General features: G+C 47.0%; 1 protein-coding gene across 1 annotated transcript in view; it reads left to right on the top strand.

The window, feature by feature from the left end:
• Window positions 1–1,263: 1,263 nt before the first annotated feature.
• LOC126282450 (uncharacterized) overlaps window positions 1,264–12,818 on the top strand; it is a 162,907-nt gene continuing 151,352 nt past the window's right edge. The window contains exons 1-2 of the mRNA XM_049982106.1: window positions 1,264–1,390; window positions 10,991–11,060. Coding sequence (XP_049838063.1) covers window positions 1,309–1,390; window positions 10,991–11,060 — 152 coding nt within the window. The 5' untranslated portion in view covers window positions 1,264–1,308. The remainder of the gene's footprint in view (window positions 1,391–10,990; window positions 11,061–12,818) is intronic.

Raw genomic sequence — 12,818 nt, 5'->3', positions numbered from 1 at the left:
TTGAGTACTGCTCGAGCGTTTGGGATCCCTATCAGGTCGGATTGAGGGAGGACATAGAAGCATTTCAGAGGCGGGGTGCTAGATCTATCACTGGTAGGTTTGATCATCACGCGAGTGTTACGGAAATGCTTCAGGAACTCGGGTGGCAAAGGAGGCGTTCTTTTCGTGAATCGCTACTGAGGAAATTTAGAGAACCAGCATTTGAGGCTGACTGCAGTACAATTTTACTTCCGCCAACTTACATTTCGCGGAAAGACCACAAAGATAAGAGAGATTAGGGCTCGTAAGAGGAATATAGGCAGTCACTTTTCCCTCGTTCTGTTTGGGAGTGGAACAGGGAGAGAAGATTCTAGTTGTGGTACGAGGTACCCTCCGCCACGCACCGTATGGTGGATTGCGGAGTGTGTATGTAGATGTAGATGTAGATCCTCATTAGATAGAACTTATAGAAGAGGTACGGAAGACCCAACGTACCGCGGCACGTTCTTTTACGGGATCGTTTAGCTGGCGCGAGAACGTTAGGTACATGCTCAATAAACTCCATTGGCAGACATCACAAGAGAGGCGTTGTGCATCACAGAGAGATCTATTTTCGAAATTTCGAGGGAACGCTGTCTGGAAAGAATTGGACAAGATATTAATCCCCATCTACACACGTCTCTCTTAGTGGCCATGAGGAGAAAATGAGAGAAATTAGAGCCAGTACAGTGGCTTACCGACAATCATTCTTCCCACACTCTATTCGCGTATGGAGAAGGGTTGGAGAGCTTGGTTAGTTGTACAAAGAGGGCCACCATTAGCTGGCTTGCGGAGTATGGTGTAGATGTAGACGTAGAATTTGACTCGATTTTGTAATCATCGGAATAACATCACGCTCCCTCTCAACCTGTGAAGTTCTGATCCCTCTTCGCCTTCTGTGTGCATCACTCTTAGTCAGAGATTAGTTTTCGATTTACTTGTAGCTCCAAAGCAAACGCGGGGTAACTGTTGCTAAGACGCCGTACGTCAAACGCGGAAGCAGTTCTGTGGTCCCGGAGCATCGATTTTCCGGGCTGTAAGAGCAAGAACGGCAGGAAGCGGAAGGTGGCCGACCGGGACATTAGAGAGGTACAGAGCGCAGACGTACGCTAGGCAGTAATCTCGCGGCGCTGCCGGAGCGAGCGGGCGCAGAGGTGCGGGGCGTGCAGAGCCGCTTCGACGCGCCTTTCGCCGCCGGTTTTCCCCCTGGCTGTGCGCCCCGCCTGCTAGGCTGGGCCAGCGCAGTGCCTCTCTGACGGCGCAGCCGCCCCACACCGGCTCCTTCCAGACATGGCCAGCGGCGACCAGCAGCACGCAGCGGCGCAGGCCCCGGCTCCAGCGAGGGAGCCCTCCAGCACGCCTCTGCCGGACGGTAAGGGAACTGCCCTGCTCGCCAACATACGCACAGCCGATTCGTAAGTCAGGAAATGTATTCGCAGATGCGAATACCAACACCGTCCAAAAAGGTACGGCCAAACTTTCAGGAAACATTCCTCACACACAAATAAAGAAAAGATGTTATGTGGACATGTGTCCGGAAACGCTTAATTTCCATGTTAGAGCTCATTTTAGTTTCGTCAGTATGTACTGTACTTCCTCGATTCAGCGCCAGTTGGCCCAATTGAAGGAAGGTAATGTTGACTTCGGTGCTTGTGTTGACATGCGACTCATTGCTCTACAGTACTAGCATCAAGCACATCAGTACGTAGCATCAACAGGTTAGAGTTCAGCACGAACGTGGTTTTGCAGTCAGTGCAATGTTTACAAATGCGGAGTTGGCAGATGCCCATTTGATGTCTGGATTAGCACGGGCGCGGTACGTTAGTATCGAGACAGATTTCCAGAACGAAGGTGTCCCGACAGGAAGACGTTCGAAGCAATTGATTGACGTCTCAGGGAGCACGGAACATTCCAGCCTATGACTCGCGACTGGGGAAGACGTAGACCGACGAGAACACCTGCAATGCACGAGGCAATTCTTCGTGCTCTTGACGATAACCCTAATGTCAGTGTCAGAGAAGTTGCTGCTGTACAAGGTAACGTTGACCACGCCACTGTATGGAGAGTGCTACGGAAGAACCAGTTGTTTCCGTACCATGTAGAGCGTGTGCAGGCACTATCGGCAGCTGATTGGCCTCCACGGGTACATTTCTGCGAATGGTTCATCCAACAATGTGCCAATCCTCATTTCAGTGCAGATGTTCTCTTTACGGATGACGCTTCATTCCAACGTGATCAAATTGTAAATTTTCACAATCAACATGTGTGGGCTGACGAGAATCCGCACGCAATTGTGCAATCACGTCATCAACACAGATTTTTGTGACAGTTTGGGTAGGCATTGTTGGTGATGTCTTGATTGGGCCCCACGTTCTTCCACCTACGCTCAATTGAGCATGTTATCGTGATTTCATACGGGATACTCTACCTGTGCTGCTAGAACATGTGCCTTTGCAAGTACGCCACAACATGTGGTTAATGCACGACGGAACTCCTGCACATTTCACTCGAAGTGTTCGCACGCTTGTCAACAACAGATTCGGTGACCGATGGATTGGTAGAGGCGGACCAATTCCGTGGCCTCGACGCTCTCCTGACTTCAACCCTCTTGACTTTCATTTATGGGGGCATTTGAAAGCTCTTGTCTACGCAACCACGGTACCAAATGTAGGGACTCTTCGTGCTGGTATTGTGGACGGCTGTGATACAATACGCCATTCTCCAGGGCTGCATCAGCGCATCAGGAATTCCATGCGACGGAGGGTGGATGCATGTATCCTCGCTAACGGAGGACATTTTGAACATTTCCTGTAACAAAGTGTTTGAAGTCACGCTGGTACGTTTTGTTGCTGGGTGTTTCCATTCGATGATTAATATGATTTGAAGAGAAGTAATAAAATGAGCTCTAATATGGAAAGTAAGCGCTTCCGGACACATGTCAACATAACGTATTTTCTTTCTTTGTGTGTGCACAATGCTTCCTGAAAGTTTGGCCGTACCTTTTTGTGACGCCCTGTAGAATGGAATGGCGACACTGAAAATTTCTGCCAGACTGAGGCTCGAACCTGAATTTCTCGCATGTCGCGATCGCTCACCTTAATAGTTTCTGCCATTCGTGGACGATTCACGGCCAGACCCAAACTTGCATACGCCGTCACCCAGGGGTCATTAACCTGCATTCGTACATTTACTGTAAATCCCGTGCAGAGGGTCATTTAATCGACAGTCTGTAGCCTCGTCTCGACGGATAAAAACGGTATTTCAGTGCTTGTAGTCTGAGGGAACATTGCATGGTACTTCTCACAAATGCGTGCACTTCACTATCGTATTTATCCGCCGATACCACTAATAATGTATGTGAAATCTTATGGGACTTAACTGCTAAGATCATCAGCCCCTAAGCTTACACAGTACCTAACCTAAAGGACAAACACACACACCCACGCCCGAAGGAGGACTCGAACCTCCGCCGTGACCAGCCGCACAATCCATGACAGCAGCGCCTCAAACCGCTCGGCTAATACCGCGCTGCGCCGATACCACGATAGAGACTTTCAATTAAATGCCTCCCCTGTACGCGAATTACAGTAAGTGTACGACTGTTGGTTAATGATCCATGGTCGACGACATATGCTAGTCTGGCAGTAAATTGTGCACGGATAGCCGAAACTGTCAATGCGACCGCCCGCGACAAGCGCTGAATTCGGGCTCAAGTCCCAGACCGGCATTAACTGTCACTGTCCATATTCCCTTGTGCAGTTCTAGGTTGCCCGTATCCGCAAATGTGAATACATTTCCTGTATTTCATAACGGCTGTAGTCGTCGCAGTGCGTGTTCCTTCAGACATGAATATATGTCCGAAGGAACATTCATCGTTCTTTTTACAAACATAGGCACTTTAATACCGTATCGGATAAATTAGTCGTCATCTTCAGCCAGAGGCTCATGCAGGTGGCTCAGAACGAGATGAACCGGTATACCACTGCTTGAGAAGTGTAGACAAGCGTTCAACCAGTACACACCTTCACCGCTGGTTTTTAAATGATCGAACTCCCACGTACAAAACGTCATAGCTACCGATAAATGTCTCGTACAACGATATAATTTGGCAGGTTCATTCAGCGATGGATGTGGATACTGTTTGCAAAAAACGTTATATATCCCGAAGTATGCCTCGTACAATGATATAAATGGTTCAAATGTCTCGAGCACTATGGGACTAAACTTCTGAGGTCATCAGTCCCCTAGAACTTAGAACTACTTAAACCTAACTAACCTAAGGACATCACACACATCCACGCCCCAGGCAGGATTCGAACCTGCGACTGTCGTAGGCTCGCGGTTCCGGACTCAAGCGCCTAGAACCGCTCGGCCACGGAGGCCGGCTACAACGATATAATTTGGCAGGTTCACTCAAGGTGGATGTGGATACTGTTTGCAAAATGTGTTGTGCATAGAGTTGGGAGAGAAGAAGTAATAAATTAATAAGTCATGCCGGCATGTAGCTATTAACATGGTCTGTTATTTAAAGACATTGCTTTTACTGATGTGACAAGCCCTTGATCCTAGGGTCTTTAACTTTTACTGATCGATGTACAGACCGATTGTATTGTTTGAGGGCGCAAAAACGACTTAGGTCATACTGGCCCATGTCAGAACCTTATGACACTAATACGAAAATGAAGTACAGAACGTTGTCAACACATTTCATGTGGAGATAGCTTTACTGACTGATTTAAATCCTTTGAAACCATGCTAAAGGTTAATAGAAAATAACCGGTTATTGCAGCTTTTTTTTCTTTCATTATTTTGTGGAGGCTGTCAGCGAGAAGACGTTTCGTAACGGTTTGAAATTACACTCCTGGAAATGGAAAAAAGAACACATTGACACCGGTGTGTCAGACCCACCATACTTGCTCCGGACACTGCGAGACGGCTGTACAAGCAATGATCACACGCACGGCACAGCGGACACACCAGGAACCGCGATGTTGGCCGTCGAATGGCGCTAGCTGCGCAGCATTTGTGCACCGCCGCCGTCAGTGTCAGCCAGTTTGCCGTGGCATACGGAGCTCCATCGCAGTCTTTAACACTGGTAGCATGCCGCGACAGCGTGGACGTGAACCGTATGTGCAGTTGACGGACTTTGAGCGAGGGCGTATAGTGGGCATGCGGGAAGCCGGGTGGACGTACTGCCGAATTGCTCAACACGTGGGGCGTGAGGTCTCCACAGTACATCGATGTTATCGCCATAGGTCGGCGGAAGGTGCACGTGCCCGTCGACCTGGGACCGGACCGCAGCGACGTACGGATGCACGCCAAGACCGTAGGATCCTACGCAGTGCCGTAGGGGACCGCACCGCCACTTCCCAGCAAATTAGGGACACTGTTGTCCTGGGGTATCGGCGAGGACCATTCGCAACAGTCTCCATGAAGCTGGGCTACGGTCCCGCACACCGTTAGGCCGTCTCCCGCTCACGCCCCAACATCGTGCAGCCCGCCTCCAGTGGTGTCGCGACAGGCGTGAATGGAGGGACGAATGGAGACGTGTCGTCTTCAGCGATGAGAGTCGCTTCTGCCTTGGTGCCAATGATGGTCGTATGCGTGTTTGGCGCCGTGCAGGTGAGCACCACAATCAGGACTGCATACGACCGAGGCACACAGGACCAACACCCGGCATCATGGTGTGGGGAGCGATCTCCTACATTGGCCGTACACCTCTGGTGATCGTCAGGGGACACTGAATAGTGCACGGTACATCCAAACCGTCATGAAACCCATCGTTCTACCATTCCTAGACCGGCAAGGGAACTTGCTGTTCCAACAGGACAATGCACGTCCGCATGTATCCCGTGCCACCCAACGTGCTCTAGAAGGTGTAAGTCAACTACCCTGGCCAGCAAGATCTCCGGATCGGTCCGCCATTGAGCATGTTTAGGACTGGATGAAGCGTCGTCTCACGCGGTCTGCACGTCCAGCACGAACGCTGGTCCAACTGAGGCGCCAGGTAGAAATGGCATGGCAAGCCGTTCCACAGGACTACATCCAGCATCTCTACGATCGTCTCCATGAGAGAATAGCAGCCTGCATTGCTGCGAAAGGTGGATATACACTGTACTAGTGCTGACATTGTGCATGCTCTGTTGCCTGTGTCTATGTGCCTGTGGTTCTGTCAGTGTGATCATGTGATGTATCTGACCCCAGGAATGTGTCAATAAAGTTTCCCCTTCCTGGGACAATGAATTCACGGTGTTCTTATTTCAATTTCCAGGTGTGTATATGTAAAGTCCGTTGGAAGTCGCAAGTGGTCTCATTCTCAGATATTCCATGAATGTAGGCTGGGTAACTGTCTGGGTGACTTACGCTTCGTGCAGAACACAGGACACCACGTTTATCACGTTTTTTAACACTCCCACCTGGTGAGACAAGAGCGTACTGTTAGAATGCTCTTATTCACATTCTCTCCCACTCACCGATTGCCTTTCTAGCCCCGGCAACAGGCAGTAACAAAATTAATCTTTGACATATGCACCAATTTCGCGAAGCTGTCCTAAATATTAAAAAATCGTTCACTCGAAACATTCTTCTATTTACTTTGCATTCGAATATTAAATAAAAAAGGCCCATTTTCTTCAAATATTTAAGAAAAAATAGAAAATCAGCATTTGCACAGACTACACACATGAAGATCTTTAGTTTTATTCGCCACCACGAGCGTTCACCAAGAGGGGTGGGGGAGGGAGAAGCGAGAGTTGGCGCTCCCCTCCCCCCCTCCACCTAGGCATCTGAATGCAGGCTTTTATTGATAACAGAGTTCTCACGAATTTATGGCAATGGTTGTCTGTGATTCTACTAAACCTCTCAAATGAATCACCTGAGTGCAAACGACAGCTCCGCCAATGCAACTACCTTTTTATACCTTGCGTAAGCGATACTGCCGCAATATTTACATGTGGATGTCGCTATCCTTCAGTGTGTCTTGGGATTTTGGTTGTTTCCACGGGTAATTTTGCTGATTTCTGGGTACAATGTCGGTTCAGAATTCAAAATAGCTGCGAAACTTAACAGAAACGTGCATTTATAGTGTTTTAATCTCTTTTGTCACTATTTTATAGGTTGTTATTGTTTCTCATTACTCCGAAATTCACACCTAATTTCCGCGAGATGGCTCTATACCGCCGGCCGGAGTGGCCGTGCAGTTCTAGGCGGTACAGTCTGGAACCGAGCGACCGCTACGGTCGCAGGTTCGAATACTGCCTCGGGCATGGATGTGTGTGATGTCCTTAGGTTAGTTAGGTTTAACTAGTTCTAAGTTCTAGAAGACTGATGACCTCAGAAGTTAAGTCGCATAGTGCTCGAGCCATTTGAACCATTTTTTGGCTCTACACCGTTGCATTATCGAAGACACGCGGGAAAAACGAACACTTACATCTTTCTATGTGAGCTCTTATTTCTCTTACTTTATTTTGACGATCATTTATTCCTATGTTGGTGGGTGCTAAAAGAATACCTTCGCTTTCGTAGAAGAAAATTGTCGATATAAATTTTCGAGAAGGTCCTGCCGCAACGAAAAACACCTTTGTTTTAATGATTGCCACCCAAATCCGCATATCATATATGTGGCACGCTCTGATATTTCGCAATAGTACGAAGTGAGCTGCCCTTATTGTAATTTATCCATGTCCTCCGTCAATTCCATCTGGTGTGGATCCTATACCGTGCAGGATTACTCTAGAACAAGACAGACAAGCGCAATTTAGGCAGTCTCCTCAGTAGACCTGTTGCATTTTCTAAGCGTACCGCCAATACATCGCAGTCTTTGATTCGCTTTTCCCACAAAATTATCTATGTGATCGTTTCAGTATAGGTTATTCCTAAATGTAATCCCTAAGTATTTCGTCGAGTTAACGGCCTTTAGATTTGTGTTGTTTATCGTATAACCGAAATTCAGCGTAATCCTTTTAGTACTCACGTGGATGACTTCTAACCTTTTCTTTACAGTTTTAGAATTAGTTCCATCTTGCCTAAATAATATGGAATTGCTTTTGATCGTCTGAAGACTTTACAAGACGTTAAATGACAGCATCATCTGCAAACAATATGAGGGCTGCTCAGATTGGGTCCTAAACCATTTATGTAGACCAAAGACAGCAGAGAGACTATAAAACTTCCTTGGGAAATGCCAGATATTGTATTGTATTGAACCGGGGACCTAGAAACGACGGAGACGCTTCGTCCCGCCGTAGCCCTCGGTGGTTCACAACCCCACAACAGGCCACAGCAAGCCACCCACCTCACCGACGCCCCACACCGATCTCAGGGTTATTGTGCGGTTCGGCCCGCAGTGGACCCCACCCGGGAACGTCTCATACCAGATGAGTTTAACCCCAAATATTTGAGTGGTAGAGTAACGATGGTGTGGGTGTACGTGGAAACAGTGTTCACGCAGCAATCACATACACAGTGTAACTGAGGCGGAATAAGGAGAACCAGCCCGCATTCGCCGAGGCAGATGGAAAACCGCCTAAAAAACATCCACAGGCTGGCCAGGTCACCGGACCTCGACACTAATCCGCCGGGCGGATCACTGCTTCCCGCCCGGAAAGCAGTGCGTTAGACCGCACGGCTAACCGGGCAGGCTGCCAGATATTACTTCTGTTTTACTTGATGACTTTACATCAGTTATTAAGAGCTGTGATCTTTCTTACAGGAATTCACGAATCCAGTTGGACAGCTGAGACAATACTTCATAGCCAACCAATTTGATTAGATGTCGCTTATGAGGAACCGTGTCAAAAGTCTTCTGGAAATACACTGAAGCGCTAAAGAAACTGGTATAGGCATGCGTATTCAAATACATAGATAAGTAAACAGGCAGATTACGGCGCTGCGGTCGGCAACGCCTATATAAGACAACACGGGTCTGCTGCAGTTGTGAGAGGTGTCGAGGTGGCGATGAAGTGGGGATTTTTCCGTACGACCATTTTACGAATGTACCATGGATTGCAGGAATCCGGTAAAACATCATATATCCGACATCACTGCGGCCGGGAAAACATCCTGCAAGAACGGGACCAACGACGACTAAAGAGAATCGTTCACCGTGTCAGAAGAGAATTCTCAGCAGCAATTTGCTGGAGATTTCAATGTTGGGCCATCAACAAGTGTCAGCGTGTGAAGCATTCGACGAAACATCATCGAAATGGGCTTTCGGAGCCGAAGGTTCACTCATGTACCCTTGAAGACTGAACGACACAAACCCTTACGCCTCGCCTGCCCCAGATAACACCGACATTGGACTGTAAATAACTGGAAACATGTTGCCTGGTCGGACGAGCCTCGTTTCAAGTTGTATCCATCGGATGGACATGTACGGGTAGGGAGACAAGCTCGTTAATCCATTGATCCTGCATGTCAGCAGAGGTTTGTTCTAGCTGGTGGAGGCTCTGTAATGGGGGTGGGAGGTGTACAGTTGGAGTGATATGGGACTCCTGATACGTCTGGATACGACTCTGATCAACTGCATCCCTTCATGTTCATTGTGCATTCCGACTGGCTTGGGCAATTCTAGCAGGACAATGCGACACCCCACACGTCCAGAATTGATACAGAGTGGCTTCAGGAACTCTCTTCTGAGTTTAAACACTTCCACTGGCCACCAAACATCCCAGATATGAACATTATTGAGCATATCTCGGATGCCTAGCACCGTGCTGCCCAGAAGACATCTCCACCCCTTCGTACTCTTACGGATTTACGGACAGCCCTGCAGGATTCATGATCTAAGTTCCCTCCAGCACTATCTCAGTCTTCAGTCGAGTCCATTCCACGTCGTATTGCGGCACTTTTTCGTGCTCATCGGGGCCCTACACGATATTATGCATGTGTACCAGTTTCTTTGGCTCTTCAGTGTATAAAAATATGGAATCAGTTTGACGTGCACTGTCGAGAGCACTCGTTAGACTCGTGATAATTAAGAGCTAACTGTGTTTCACTACAACGATATTTTCTGAATCCGTGTTATCTGTTAGTTAATAAATCATTTTCTTCGGGCTAGTCCATAATGTGCGAATACAGTTGTTGTTGTTGTTGCTGTTGTGGTCTTCAGTCCTGAGACTGGTTTGATGCAGCTCTCCATGCTACTCTATCCTGTGCAAGCTTCTTCATCTCCCAGTACCGACTGCAGCCTACATCCTTCTGAACCTGCTTAGTGTATTCATGTCTTGGTCTCCCTCTACGATTTTTACCCTCCATGCTGCCCTCCAGTACCAAATTGCTGATACCTTGATGCCTCAGAACATGTCCTACCAACCGATCCCTTCTTTTTGTCAAGTTGTGCCACAAACTTCTCTTCTCCCCAATCCTATTCAATACCTCCCCATTAGTTATGTGATCTACCCATCGAATCTTCAGCATTCTTCTGTAGCACCACACTTCGAAAGCTTCTATTCTCTTCTTGTCTAAACTATTTATCGTCCATGTTTCACTTCCATACATGGCTACACTCCATACAAGTACTTTCAGAAACGACTACCTGACACTTAAATCTATACTCGAACAAATTTCTCTTCTTCAGAAACGCTTTTCTTGCTCTTGCCAGTCTACATTTTATATCCTCTCTACTTCGACCGTCATCAGTTATTTTGCTCTCCAAATAGCAAAACTCCTTTACTACTAATACAGTATATGTTCCAAACCCTGCTACAAATCGACTTCGGTGATAAGGGTCTGTAATACAGTGAATTACTCCTACTTAATTTTTTTGAATGTTAGTTTGACTTTCCAATCTGTAGAAACGTGTCTTTCGGTGAGTGAATATCTGGAACAGTCGTCTACAGTAACACCTTGTCGGCACTGGAGTTGGGTTTATCACGCCGCAGTTGTCAGTGAGTTGCCCTGCCTACAGCAAGCACCCAGCCTGCACTGCACGGCCACCGCTCACCCCTCATCGCCCCCTGTTTTTGTGTTGCAGAGGCGGACAGCCTGGAGGCGGGCGCTGGCAAGCAGCCGCCACTCTCCAAGCCGGCTGCCATGGCCCGCAGGTGAGTCCTCTTTCTATTCATGTATTTACTTATTTTAATATATATATATACGTCTAGTTCCATAGGACCAGATTGAAGAGCCAATTTCTATAGTCATGGAACGTAAATACAAATAAATTAAATTATTATGAATCCAAAAAAAAGAGAAGCTATAAATTTATATAACGCAGTCAGCAATGTAACACAGGAATCAGCTCAATTTTGTGAGGAATTTCTCGACAGAATAGAAGAAGTGACCCATGAGGAAACTCTTCAGTTTTGATTTGAAAGCACGTGGATTAGTTAGATTTTTTAACTGTTGTGATAGCTTACTGAAAAGGATGCAGCGGTATATTAACTACATTTCTGCACAAGAGTCAAGGATTTGCGATTCAAATGTAGATTGGAGCCGCGCGGGATTAGCCGAGCAGTCGGGGCGCTGCAGTCATGGACTGTGCGGCTGGTCCCGGCGGAGGATCGAGTCCTCCCTCGGGCATGTGTGTGTGTGTGTGTGTGTGTGTGTGTGTGTGTGTGTGTGTGTGTATTTGTCCTTAGGATAATTTAGGTTAAGTAGTGTGTAACCTTAGGGACTGATGACCTTAGTAGTTAAGTCCCGTAAGATTACACACCCATTTGAACATTTTGTAGACTGGATTTCTGCCTAGTATTAACTGAGTGAAAGCTGCTAAATATTGGGAATAAGTTGATATTGTTAAGATGAAACGACAGTAAAGAATATACAGGGTGTTACAAAAAGGTACGGAAAAACTTTCAGGAAACATTCCTTACACACAAATAAAGAAAAGATGTTATGTAGACATGTGTCCGGAAACGCTTAATTTTCATGTTAGAGCTCATTTTAGTTTCGTCAGTATGGAGCACGTTATCATGATTTCATACGGGATACTCTCTCTACCTGTGCTGGTAGAACATGTGCCTTTACAAGTACGACACAACATGTGGTTCATGCACGATGGAGCTCCTGCACATTTCAGTCGAAGTGTTCGTGCGCTTCTCAACAACAGATTCGGTGGCCGATGGATTGGTAGAGGCGGACCAATTTCATGGGCTGCACGTTCTCCTGACTTCAACCCTCTTGACTTTCATTTATGGGGGCATTTGAAAGCTCTTGTCTACGCAACCCCGGCACCAAATGTAGAGACTCTTCGTGCTCGTATTGTGGATAGCTGTGATACAATACGCCATTCTCCAGGGCTGCATCAGCGCATCAGGAATTACATGTGACGGAGGGTGGATGCATGTATCCTCGCTAACGGAGGACATTTTGAACATTTCCTGTAACAAAGTGTTTGAAGTCACGCTGGTACGTTTTGTTGCTGTGTGTTTCCATTCCATGATTAATGTGATTTGAAGAGAAGTAATAAAATGAGCTCTAACATGGTAAGTAAGCGTTTCCGGACACATGTCCACATAACATATTTTCTTTCTTTGTGTGTGAGGAATGTTTCCTGAAAGTTTGGCCGCACCTCTTTGTAACACCCTGTCTGTATTGAGAGGCCGATGTCAGAGTACCCGGACTAGTGAACAAGGGTCGACAAGCGGTTGCCGAACTTACACCAGTTATTGCCCGAACTGTCCGTTTCTGAGCCAAAAATATCCTTTGAGAATGGAAAGAGTTTGCCCGAAATATAATACCATGCGACATAACCGAATTAAAATAATCAAAGTAGACTACTTTTCGTGCCGAACGGTCACTTACTTTAGATAACGTTCGAATCGTAAAAATGGCAGCATTAAGTCTTTGAACAAGACCCTAAA

This window comes from Schistocerca gregaria, chromosome 7 (assembly GCF_023897955.1).
Source record: "Schistocerca gregaria isolate iqSchGreg1 chromosome 7, iqSchGreg1.2, whole genome shotgun sequence".
NCBI classification, from domain to species: Eukaryota; Metazoa; Arthropoda; class Insecta; order Orthoptera; family Acrididae; genus Schistocerca; species Schistocerca gregaria.
Note: the sequence above shows the minus strand (reverse complement) of the source record. Positions and strands in the feature narration are given on the sequence as shown.